A 13,381-nucleotide genomic window follows, 5' to 3' on the forward strand; every position below is an offset into this window, starting at 1 on the left:
CAATACTCTGCTCTAAAGTGTTAGGGCAGAAATATGGGAAGAGCCTAGGTCCTTCATGCCATTGTTGGGGCCCAGCATCAACCCTGGGGTCATCTGTTGAAGAAAAATAAAATAAACTTCTAGTTGTTTAAACTCCTGTCAGTCAGGTTTTCTGTTCCTTGTAGCCAGAAGTATCCTAACTTATTAAGCATCCAGAGCTGAACTCATTATTTTATATTATGCTCACCCCTAAAGTCTATATGCTTTTCCTAGGCCCAGTCTCCCAAGGCAGAGTCCTGGGAGTCATTCCTGACTCCTCTTCACTCCCCAAACTGTCAACAAGCCTATTGACTGATTCTTCATCCTAAATCTGTCTTCTCCTTTCTGGTCCCTGTGCCACTGGCTAAGCTTTAACCTTCATAAAGCCTTTCTCAGAACATTGTAAAATTCTCTTTTCTGGTTCTCTGCCTCAAGTTTTGCCCTGTTTAAGTTTATTCTGCTCCTCCATTCTGTTGAAAGGGTAAACTTTAAAAAAAAAAAAAAAAAGGATAGTTTAATCATTCATGCTGTAGAAGATTTATTGATATAGAACAATAAGATAAATACTATAAGTTAAAAAATGGTTAAGTATGTATATAAAACCTCTCTCTCTCTCTTTCCCTCTCCCTTTTCCTCTTTCTCTCTCTCAAATCAATCAATTAAAAAAATATTTTTAAGGGTCAGGGATTTAAGAGCCAAGAGGATTTGGTTTCTAGATGGGAAAGGAGTTGATACTGAGGGGAAGAAAGATATGGAAAGAAGACTTAGGTTTTAATTGTATAGTGTAACCTTGGGTCACTTCTGTGCAACAAAACAGCTATATTTGGAGGTGTTTAAACACACACATACTATGTACATACACATGAGAATAAAATTATTTTTGAGCCATGTGAAATACAGCAGTCGTCAAAATAATTTATGATGATTTTTCTAAAATATGTTTCTTTAAATAAAGGATGTTTATTCTCAAGGTCTTCATTAGATGAGGTATCACTGACTGGAAACAACCTCTACTTCTTAGATATTATCCCTTTGAGCTGCACTGAAATGACATAGAATGAACCCTTCATTAGAAAGGATTATCTACACTCTCTGTGTAGATAATGTTAGTAAAACATTTGTATTTGTAGGATTAGTTTTCCAAAGTGATAGTGTTTGAGAAAACCATTCACTTTCTCCTTCTCAAAACATCAGTCACTATGATTGAATTTTATGTTGGTCATAAAGAGAAATGGAATCAACTAAAAGCAGGGAGGGGATTACAAACCGGAAGCAGTTAATTTTCTTAACAAATGTATTGGCTATTTGTTTACTCCATGTTGGGCACGATGCCTATGATCAAGACATATAAGACACATAAGACATACACTTGTTTTTCAAATGAATGGGCAAACACATGGACAGAGCCAGCGTGGGGCCCCTGCCCACAGATTTCTTCTCTGGAAGGTCTGAAATGTTTGGTTTCATTTTGTTACGTACCTGGAGTTTTACCATTTAGAGATTCATTTGGGTTCATCATCCTCTTTCAAAATACAAATTTACCTGGATGGTTAAGAGACTTGATTGTATTCAGATATGTACATTAGCCCTAATCAATGGTTTCCTTCTAATTTTTTATTCAGATGACATGTGCTGAGGAAATTCAGTATCCAATAAGTTTGTTGAACCTCGATTATAGGCAATCGAGAGAACTACTACACTGAGAACTATGAAAGTGATAGAGGACCCTTTTCCTAAGAAAGAATGAGGGCCTTATCTCTGCAACTTAATAACAGTCACAGCTAACATTCATCACACATATACCATGTACCAGGCCCATTGTCAAGGGCGGTACACACATTACCTCATTGGATTCTTACAACAGGTGTGTTATAATCCCCACTTAACAGATGAGAAAACTGACGTTCAGAGAAGTGATCAGCTTGCTCAAGATTACATAGCTATTAGGTTCTGGAATGAGATTTGAATCCCAGTGACTGTTGGGCCAGCACTCTTACTGAGGTTCAGTTTCTTCATAAGAAGTGACTAATGCCACTTTATTCACTCAACAAATGTTTATTGAACATATACTATATGCAAAGCATTTTTGTGGTGAACATGACTCAGATTCCAGTCCTCCTGTAACTTATTTTTGAGCAGGGTAAACCGAATAATTAGACAATATACCCACCTTGTAGGATTGTTGCTATACATATAAAAGTGCCTCATACAATGCATATCACATACTAGATGCCCAAAAAAATATTCCCAAGAAATTTATAACCTGATGGAAAGGATAAGCATGCACAAAAACTATAATTCAAGATATATTGTGGCTAAAGTTTTAGGAGAGGTACACATAGACTGTAAAATCCCAGAGAAAGGAATTGCTTCTGGTTGGTGGGCTGTGAGAGGCCTTCATGGATGAGATGGCATCATGGCTTTGACGTGGGTTGAAAGGTATGGGTTTTTGGTGAGATACATTGCATATAGAAATAGCAGGTACAGAGATGCAGAGGAGATAAATTTTAGCCATGTTTGGGAACCAAAGGGTGATTCTGTTTATAGGTATAGGAATATATATATATTTGAAAAGATAGGATGGAACTAAATCCTGAAAATGAGTTTTGACTAGATTTGGGGAGGAGAGATAAGTAATTTGGGAGAGCAAAGCACTCTGTGGGGATGGTTAAGCTAATGCATTAGTTGGGAGCTATGGATAACGTGAGTGCTTGACACCTGGGCTGAGGCCATTGAGAGGCAGGAGATGGCTGCAAAGGGAGAGAGGATAAGAATGACATAGGTTTCTGTCTTCCCTAAACCCACAGAAGGAAGACAAATCACTTCTTCTTCCCATTATCTTTTGCTTTGAGGACGCCAAGCTCATGTTTATAACCTTGTTTCTACAGCTTTTGTTTGTTGTGGACTTAATAAACCTTTGTGGACAGCCAGGTAACATAACCGCTTCTCAGAACTTAATGTCTATGGGAAAATACAATCTAAAGAGCTGACTTTATGCTTCAACTTTTGAAATGCAATTGGTTTGTAGATTAAAGATTGTATTTACTATACTTCAAATCTGTTAACAAGATTTAATAGATTTTTTTAAGCTGGCCCAGAAAAGTTACCAATTTCTATTACTTTGTTTTATTACAAAAATGCATTCCAAGGTCCAAAAACTGGAAATGGAACACAGTCTGTAATTGAATTGGGAGCTGCCTGTCTAGAATTATCTTAACAGGCAACTGTTGGTAAAATACCCATTTCCTTTATAGTGCTTTCCAGACTTGCCCCATCATGTGAATTACTTGAGGATCTTGTTAAAAATACAGATTTCTAGGTCCCTATCCTAGAGATGCTAATTTACCAGGTCTGGGAGGACCCTGAGAATTCTTGTTTTAATAAGGGCTCCAGGAGATCCTTAAAATCAGACAAGTATATGTAAGAATCTTTATCAGAAGACTGCCCCTTTTTTGGGGGGGTAAGAGACTACTTTGATTTCCAACTGAATTTTTAACAGTAAAGGGGAAGAAAGGAAGAACAATTTAACTGGGAAATGTGAGTAGAGCCCGTTGGTTTGGGTGGTGAGGAGGGCTCCCCAATATGTTTGGGGATAATTGACAGGAACATTTTACTGGCAAGTAACTGACATTTCAACCTAATTAGCTTCTAGAGTGAGGATGGGGATATGGTCAGTAGCAAATAGTCTTGGTCCTTCCCTTGGCCTGATGTTTGCCTGCTGTCTTGCATACTTCTCTGTTGCCTGTCACCATGTGGAGACATTTCTGATGCTGGGAAATCCCTTGAAGTGGGACAGAACCCAAAGCCCTGGCCCCACAATGGGTCAGGTAAGTCCTAGGATTGACCTGTTGATTGTAGTTCAACTGTTTGTGCCCCTGACTTGTATGGATACAGCCATAGAACTGGTCACATAGTTATTGGCCTTTAGATGAAATTCAGTTCCATTCTTTATAATTTGAATAACTGGGTACCTCCATGTAAGGGTTTAACTATGACTACTGTAGGTGTTGTACAACAAAACAAATGGGAAAGAATGATATTTTAGTATTGAATCTTGTACAATTAGGAAAAAAGTCAAGTTGAGGGCTAAACTGTGAAATAATTTAAAAATGATTCCTGAATTTGTATACATCTCAGTTCTTAACTGGAAGAAAATATACACATAAAGGTAGGATTTTTTTGAATATTTCAATAATTCATTGTAGCTCTTAGAGTGGTTCCTAGTAGAAGCCTTCTTTCTGGATTCTGTTTTTATACATCTATTCAGATTTTGGTGTAGTATGAATGAGTGAAATAATATCATGTCTTTAATTAGGATTCTGTTGTTATTTTTCAATTAATCTATGTCAGTAGCTTTAGCATTTGTATTAAATCATTTTCTTCATGAAAGCTTTTAATGAGGAAACAAATTGATTGTATTTATATATTGGATTCTTGCCACTGCAATGTGTATTCAGTCGTGTCTTTTGAAGTATATTTTTGCTGGTCATCTTGTGGCTGGTCTTTGAAGCTGTAGTTTGGGAGGAAAATTCTTCATTGGGATGAAGGTTTAATTTAACAAAGCTTTCTTACTTTTATTTTTCTCTTCTTGCTTTCCTTTCCTTTATCCCCCCCCCCCTTTTGCCTTTGTGAGAGAGTAATTTAGAGGAAAATGAAGGTATTCCTCCCCATATTATTTAGGATAAAATCCACACCCCATTGCATTGATGGGAGTGCCTTGCCTCTGCCTACTTGTCCAGCCTTGTCTACTATCCCTCCCTGAAATGCACCCTACATTCCACTGATGCTGAACTCAGACAGCCCTTCTGTTTCTCATCTTCATTTGCTTATTTAGCAAGCATTTATTGAGCATAAGCTCTGTGCCATTGTCCCTTGAGGGCTTAGTCACATAGAGAGACAAGAACAGTGTAGTGCCATATTATAGGTGTTGCTGAAAGGTGTGTACAGATGTGCTGTGGGAGCACCTAACACCAGAGACTGAGCTGAGCCTCAAAGGACCATCAAAATTTCCCTAAGAGGAGGTGGGTCACAAAGGGAAAGTATGCTGGCAGAGAGAGCAGTGACAGGTAACAGCAGGAGTGTGAGCAGAGCAAAGGAGGACCTAAGGGCTGGGGTTCACGCAGGAGAATGATAAGACTGGGTTTGCATCTTAGGTCATTAGAATAATGATGGTGCTAGTTACATAACAGCTGACATTTATTGAAGGCCTGCCAGGTGCCAGACCTAGTGCTCAGTTCTTATGTGCATTATCTCTGTTAGCCTCCCAAGAACCATGTGAGGCAGGTATGATTGTTATTTCTACTTTAAAGATGAGGAAACTAGGCTGTAGCTAACATCTCACAGCTAGAAGATGGAGGTTCTAGGACTCCAACCCAAACCTGTCTGCAAAGACATTGCTCTTCACAGTCCCTGCACTTCCTTCTCCACTATCACTGAAGAGAATGGGTCAAAGAGGAGCAAAATGGCAGGCAGACCAATTAGAATGTGTTACATTGATCTAGGTGAGGCATTCTGAGGGTTTGAATGAGTTCAGTGTGTGTAGAGATGGGATTCCTCCCATTTAAAAGCTATTAAGGGAGTAGACTCTACAGATCTTGGTGATTGATTGGGTATACCTAGAAATAGAGAAAAAAGTAAAGGGATTATTCCTAAGTTTCAGTTGGATATATGGAGATGTCAACCACTGAAACAAGGAACATGAGGGTAGTAGAGGTTTGCTACTTGTGGGACAAAGGACAGTCTTGAGAGAGAAGAGTAGAATAATAATATCTCCCATTTTTTAATATTTTAATTAATTGTTTAAAGGATTTACTATGTGCAGACACCATAGTCAAGCCTTTGGCCATTTGTTTCTTCCCTGGCCAGCCTGAGCTCCATGAGGTGACCCTCTAGTCTTCTTTTACTCTCTTGTCCTTTCATCCCACAAGCCTTGAAAAACCCTAACCTTGGATCAATTCAACTGTCCACTTTGTACTCTTACACCTGGGTAGCTAATCAGTGCTGGAGCAAAATTATGCAATTGGATTGCCATCACAGTAAATCTTAGTCTCCAACCTCAACTGAACCCTTAATAATGCCTTAAGTTTATATTATATGCTCCATATTAGCAAACTTTCCAATTTCCCTCAATGCTTCTTTTCCCCCAGATCCATAACAGTCTTTATCATATCACCTTTCATTCTTGCATGACAGTATAACCTACTTCACAAGATAAAATAGAGGCTTTCAGGTTGGACCCCACTCAAAATCCAGCCCTGCTCCCTCCTAAAGTATATCTACTTTGGGCCTCTGCCACCTGATCTGATGGGCCTGGCCCCCCTCTACATCCTGGGCCTGGCCTCTCTGTGACCCTCTCACCCCCACCCCTGCCAGGCATCTTCTACTATCTGATCCCAGATCCTCCCTCAGCAACCCTTATCTGCAGGCAGTAAGACAGGTTCTGGCATTAGCCAGACCTGGTTTCTTCTGGCCCCAGTTTTTACCTTGTGTGTGTTTTGGTCCAATCACACCAATCTGCGCAAGTTGAACATTCCAGCCAAGCTGGCTCACAGTTCAGGCTTTATGTACTTTCAGTCCCTCACAGAGTATCTGGCAAAGAATGAAGATTTATTAATATTTGAGAGAATGGATGCAGTCTTTATAACTTGAGATATAAAGGGTATGTTGGCATGTTAATGTTGAGAAATCCACTCTGTGTAGATGAACTCTAAGAACTAGTCCAGCTTAATTTTTTTTGCCCAGAACATTTGCTCTTAGGTGAATAACATGACCATGTTCATAACAAGGAAAATATCAGAGGAATTTTCAAATGAATATCAACGTCTTCAAACCTTCCCCTGACTCTGCATAAGATAAACTGTGGTAGCTCCGCAATGTGGACTTTTAAACTTCTATGGTGCAATCAGGCAACCTCTCCATGTTTCATTTTTCTCATTTGTAAAGTGAGGGGCTGGATTAAGCAACTTTCAGTGTCCTTCCAGCTGTAAAATGCAATGAGTATATGGCCCACACTCACAGAGTCATATAATTATCTGTTATTCACTAATCAGATAATTAAGAGTCTCTCTGGTCCAAGAGTAGCTATTAACCTGAAGCAAGCAAAAAATAAATAAATAAAACAAAACTGGGTTCCAAGCATCAACAGTGACAAAAATATCAGGGAAAAAGCCAAAGATACTACAGTTTAAATTATGGTAATCAGCTGGAGTTCTTTGTATATGAGTGTTGCCTTGTTTTCTCCAATATGCACGTTTGGAACCAAAAGATATCTCGGACTTTTCATCGTGGTGCTCTATTTCCAGCCTGTCTCCAAGCCTATTATCAAATCTCTTGTTCCTTCTCAGACTCTTCAGGAGCTTCCTAAACTGCTTCCTGGCTTCTCTCCCTCCCAGTCAGGTGTCACATTTCTGCTGGATTTTATCACAATAGATATCATTCCCTATCCTTAAAAACAAGCAAACCAACCAACCAACCCTTCAGTTGCCCCCTTTTATCTACAGAAAGAAAAAAAAAATCTAAATTCTGACGAGCTATTTAGGGTTCTTTATTTTGCCACAATGGACCTGGCTAGCATTTTAAAAATACAGTTCATAGTGTTATATTTAGTTGCCTATTACATGCAGGAAGTATGGGGATTGCGTAGACACATAACTACAATTTGCAGTCTCAATCCTAGAACGGAGGGTAAGGAATATTAGAATGTAGATTTCCAGTGCTGAGTGAAAGAGCATAATCACTGACTAATCACAAAGAGCTCTCACATTTCTTACTGTTGGTATCAGAGTGTTCAATTGACTATAGCAGGGATTTTATGTAAAGTGTTATAGAAGATTCTAGTGGGGAATAGGATTTTATTTATTTTTAAATTTATTTCTTTTTTTAGTGTCTGGGAATAGACTTCTAAAAATTTTTTTTAGTCATGGGTAATACTATCAACATCAGATAATATTGCTTGTTTGTCATTGAATAAAAGTTTAATTGTGACTTCTATTTTGTAAGTAGGAGAACATTGTGTTGTCTTCTGGAGTGTATTTTTAAAATGTGTGGATATAAACTCAAGACCACAGGAATATTACATTTCAAAAAAGAACACAGCCCCACCAGTGTGGCTCAGCAGTTGAGCATTGACCTATGATCCAGGAGATGCGGTTCAATTCCCAGTCAGGGCACATGCCTGGGCTGCCAGCTTGATCCCCATTGGGGGGCATGCAGGAGGAGGCTGATCAATGAATCTCTCATCACTCTTTCTTTCCCTTCCTCTCTCTGAAATCAATAAAGATATATTTTAAAAAAGAACAAAAAAAGAACACAGAACCTTTTTATGAGAGGTTCTTTTATTACTTTAGTTAAATGCTTATTGTCTATTATCACCATACTATTTGTTATTTACTATCTTAGATTGGTATCTATTCATGTGCAAATATCTCATAATTTAGACTAGATTGTAAGCTTCTTGTAGGCAGGCACTAGATCTTGTACTTTTGATTGATTGAAGGAACTGGGGCTAGAGGGGCACCAGCTCTGCTCTAGGGACCTTCCCATTCCTTCCCAACTGTTTCTAAGGCTGGTACCCCCATCCCTGGGTCCCAGGCCTCTGATGCCTCCACCAGAGACTTCCACCAGGTGGTGCTCTTTTCCCATTTCTGCTTTTGAGTATCATTGTCTATATTACCCTTTGCCACTTGCCCAGTTCTTCTGCAAGGTAGTGGATAGAACACTGGTAGAAAGAGAATTTGAAATACAGTGAATCTTCTCAAGTGAGAAAAGAGGTTATAGGAAATATCTATAGTGTACAGCCTATTAGCACTGTTCCGAAAGCCCATTTCCTTGGACATTCATAAGTTTACCATATGGCTCACTGCTTAAGGTCAATTGCAAGGGTTTTCCTACTCTTATCAATTTGCCATTGAAGCGGTGCTCAACGAGGTGTTCATTTGAGTTCTAAGATTCCATTTCTAATGCCAGAATAATACTTTAGTATTAGTCTTTGCAGTCTGTTTGGAAACAGCCATTACCAGAGAACAGAGATGGTCAAGAGGGAAATAGAAGACGTCTCTGGATGTTGAATATCACAGACAGCCTATCCATTTGGAAGGCACCACTGTTTTGGTACAAAACTGTGCCTTGCATGTAATATAACCCTAAATTTTCAAGACTATTTTGTGGAGTAGAGTTAATGTTGTGAACTTTTATTCTCCCATTTTCATTTTTGGAAGCACAAGAAATGATGTATTTATTTTGATTGAATGTGAAAATAATAATCATCAATATGGTTTTAGCATTTTCTCTCTGCTCATTTGTACTCATCTTTTTCCAGTTTCAAATCTTATTTGCATGGACCTGATAATGTTGAATATGAATATTGCAGAGGAGTGATAGCTTCCCTTTCACATTGAAGCTGAAGCTTCAAAGAGAAGATTAAAGAAGTGTTTGTTATCTATCTGCACAGGCCTGATATGAAATTCTCAGAGGCTTTTAGGATAAACACAACTGTATGTGTGTGTGTGTACACTTTTTCTTTCATATACTTCTATTGTGGTCTTTGCATTTTGGTTCAAAATTTCTAGTTTCAGACTTGTTGGAGTCTCTGGCTAAGAGACCATTGTTTTCAAAGCGAAGGATAAGAATTAGAAGATGTTGGCAGGATTTGACTAAATGCCTCCTAAACGGTGCAGGATTCTCTAGTGTGGAATCATCTTTCCAGAGAATGTGATGAAGGCCACCCATAGGATATGTTTAGCAAGACAAGATCAAAACCTTAAGTGTGTCCAGCAGAGAATAATCCATGGCACCCTCCAGTGAGGAATGAGCTTGCTCACCTTTTGGACTTGCCTTTTAGAAGTATCCTCTGTGAGTTGTGGGATAAAGGGGTGTGTGTGTGTGTGTGTGTGTGTGTGTGTGTGTGTGTGTGTGTGTGTATGTGAATAGACTTCCTTTAGGGTTGTTACTAATTAATAAGGTACAAAGGAAGGGAAAAAAGGTAGGGTAGCAGAATAGTTTTATGCCTTCTGAAATAGAAGGTAACTAACATTCTACCTCATGTCATCTTATGTCAGTTCTACATATGATTTTTATTGACAGAAATATTTAATTACAGTATCATCAAGAATAAAGTAGATTCCTCTTTTTAACATCAAGATAGACCTGCTACTTTGATACTGTTAAATCTAATCTTTCTTCATAATCAGCCTTCTTAAGACATGGCTACTATTGGCAGAAGCAATACTCTTAGCATATGTGAACTTCTAATATCTTTTTTTAAAAAATATATCTTTATTGATTTCATAGAGAGGAAAGGAGAGGGAGAGAGAGAGATAGAAACATCAATGATGAGAGAGTCATGGATCAGCTGCCTCCTGCAGGCCCCTGACTGGGGATCGAGCCGCAACCTAAGCATGTGCCCTGACTGGGAATCGAACCCTGATAGCCTGGATCCTGGGTCGATGCTCAACCGCTGAGCCACGCCCGGCCAAGCTAATATCTTTTTAACTAACAAGAGAAACCAGAAGGCCAGGGGCACGTTACAGTAGGTAGAGAAGGGAACTGAAAATATGTATGTGGGGCTCATGGGGGAGAGAGGACAAGAGAAGAGGCTGAAATTATCGATAACATATTTTACCTTCTTAACAATATGCCAAGAGTTGGTCTTTTAATTGCTGCTGCTTGGCTAGGTTTTTTCTGGGTAATACATGGGTACAACGTTGGTTAGCGAAGTTCTTGCTGTTGCCATCATTAACATTTTGGAAAGAGAAGTGTGCGTGCGCGTGTGTGGGCGCGCGCGTGTGTGCGTGCACACACACACACACATGCACACACTTGCATATGCGCATACCCTGATTTTTATTTATATTGAATTAGAGGTTGGATAATGAGTGGAATCAGGGGCTAGGGAAGTGCCTCAAAAGAAGATGGAAAATAGTAAGAGAAGATGACAGATTGCTCAGCCCTTTGATGATTAGCCTGATTAGCTGTATTTGACAGAAAGGAGTTTTATGGAAAACTTCGTAGTGGTCAGGTACAGCGTGGAGCTGCCTTGTCTGCTGGGTGGAGACTGACCGATTGTGATGTCATACGAATATATACAACTTTTTAAAGTTACAGCCAGTTCCTGTTGGCATGTCCCTACATCCACCTGGGTGCCTTCCCAGATGTTGCAACTTTACATTTTCCACCCCTTCCTCCTCTAATTCCTTCTTCCCTTTTCCACTGCCAATGTCAAAGCTGTCCTGAATTTTCCCTGCCATCTAACCCAAGTATCTTACATTTTCCTTTACCTGATTCATAGGCCAGAACTGTTCTGGGGAAGGAAAGGAAAAAAAAAAGCCAACCATGATAATTCCCACAGATTCATCACTGCATTATGGCAACATCTCCTCACTGATCTCCTTCCTCTCCATTTTCTGAAATTTTACCTTATTAAAAAATAACCTAGATACTCATGGGGCTGATGTTTCTCCCTAAAGTAGCCAAACATTATTTCAGTCATGTATATACTGGAAGACACACCATTATCACCTATGTATTTCCCTTTTGTTAACCTTTTTTGGGGGTTATGGATTCTTTTAAGAACTTGATAAAAACTGTGACTGTCTAGCCAAGGGGGGGGGGAATGCTCATATGCACATAAACACTTCTGGGAGGTCAAATTGAGGATAAAAATGTATTCATTCTATTTAGTGGCATGGGGGTCACTATGTCCACAGCAAGAATTAACATGTGGTGATTGTAAGCAAGATTGGAGTATGCTGAGGAGTGAGTGGAAGGTGAGGAAATAGAAAAACTATAGGCAACGCTTTTGAAAATGTCACTGTGATATGAAGGGAAAGAGGACAGCAGGATGGAGGGATATGAAGAGGGTGAAGAAGGGTTTGCTTTATTTTTATATTAGCATAAATGCTGATGGAAAGGGCCAAGTTGAGAGGAAGAGGTTGAATATATGCAAGAGAAAATCAATATAGATATAATGTAAGGTTCCTGTGAAGGCAGGAGGAAATGGAATCCAAAGTACAATAGACTTTTGTGGGTAGCCACCATGTATAACATTGTTTCTATGGGGAGGGGAATGCAATTTAGATTCCAAATAAGTGACTTACAAATGATCCTTCCTACCACTGCCATTTCATTAGTTTTAAGACTTTAAGGGTTGTCAGTTTTGCTAATCATTTCCCAAAATAAAAAAGGAGGTGGCGGACTTCAAGAGCCCCAAACTTGGCTCAGATACTAAAATGTTTGATGACCTTGAGTCCGTTGTTCATGCTTCACCTATAAAATTAAGAATTTAGACCTAGAAGTAGTTGAGGATGTGTTGGGGGTGATGTTTTTATTGTTATAGCAACTGGAGGTGCCACTGGCATTTGATACTCAGGACCAGCGATGCTGATTGTCCTGTAATACACGAGATAGGTTGTCACAAAGAATTGTCCTGCTCAAATCCTGTAGAGCTCCTGATGAGGTTTGACTCGTCTCCATTCTCCTTCTTGTTTTTCAGGTACTATTTGGATTTTCAGCCCCCAGGTGAGTACTCTGACCATTTATGGTTTTACACGAAGAATGTGGAGATGGTATTGTTTACTTCTGTCTCTTCTAAATCAGCTTCTCCACAGAGTGGCATTAGCCATTTCTGAGGAAAGTTAGTGGAGTGTTTAATTAACCTTCATCCTGCTGGGCCCCCCTGCCCTGCTTTTTAGCAACAATGGCTCTGATGCTTCATCTTTCTGAGTGGATTGGTGCTAGGTTATTTTATAGAACTGAATCTATAATTTGCTTTTATTCCTTGAGCTTTGTTAGATGCCAACAAGATCCACTAACATTAGGATAAAACGGTGGCCAAGTCCATAATAAAAACCTTGGGAGGGCTCCAACTCAGCTAATCCTTCATTTGCTCCAGAAATAAATTCCAGTATGTTACCTCCTCGATCACAGTGCTCTTCCACACAGCCTGCCTGTCTGGCAGAAGAGAAATGTCAGAAATGGAGCAGTGTTGAAATTCCCACTAGAACAGTGTTATCACATTTTAATATGAGCCTCACTGCAGCCTCGGTGCTTCTAATTACTTTCAAACCATTGTTTTCCTGCTTTTGCTTGATGAACCCAGCATCTGGCATGATTCTAAAAAGTACAACAGACAGCTGTGTGCAAGATTAAAAAAAAAAAAAAGGACAGGATTGGAACACATTTTTAAAAGGTTCAAAATTAGAATATCTGAATTCAAATAGTTTGAGGGCATGTTTTTAAAGTATATGCATTCCTTTTCAGTACTGTGGTCGAGAATGTCAGAAACATCATTGTGAATGTTAATTATCTTATCATATTAGAAATAGAGATTTTTATTTTCTCAGATAATCACAGAAGGTGTTAGATCAAA

The 13,381-nt window shown here is 39.1% G+C and overlaps 1 protein-coding gene across 2 annotated transcripts in view; it reads left to right on the forward strand.

Moving 5' to 3' along the window:
* SKAP1 (src kinase associated phosphoprotein 1) overlaps positions 1-13,381 on the forward strand; it is a 251,070-nt gene that overhangs the window by 37,785 nt on the left and 199,904 nt on the right. For both annotated transcript variants that reach the window (XM_081161834.1, XM_081161835.1), the window contains exon 3: positions 12,506-12,531. In XM_081161834.1, the coding sequence (XP_081017960.1) occupies positions 12,506-12,531 (26 nt within the window). The remainder of the gene's footprint in view (positions 1-12,505; positions 12,532-13,381) is intronic.

This window comes from Miniopterus schreibersii, assembly GCF_964146895.1.
Source record: "Miniopterus schreibersii genome assembly, chromosome: 16".
NCBI lineage: Eukaryota > Metazoa > Chordata > Mammalia > Chiroptera > Miniopteridae > Miniopterus > Miniopterus schreibersii.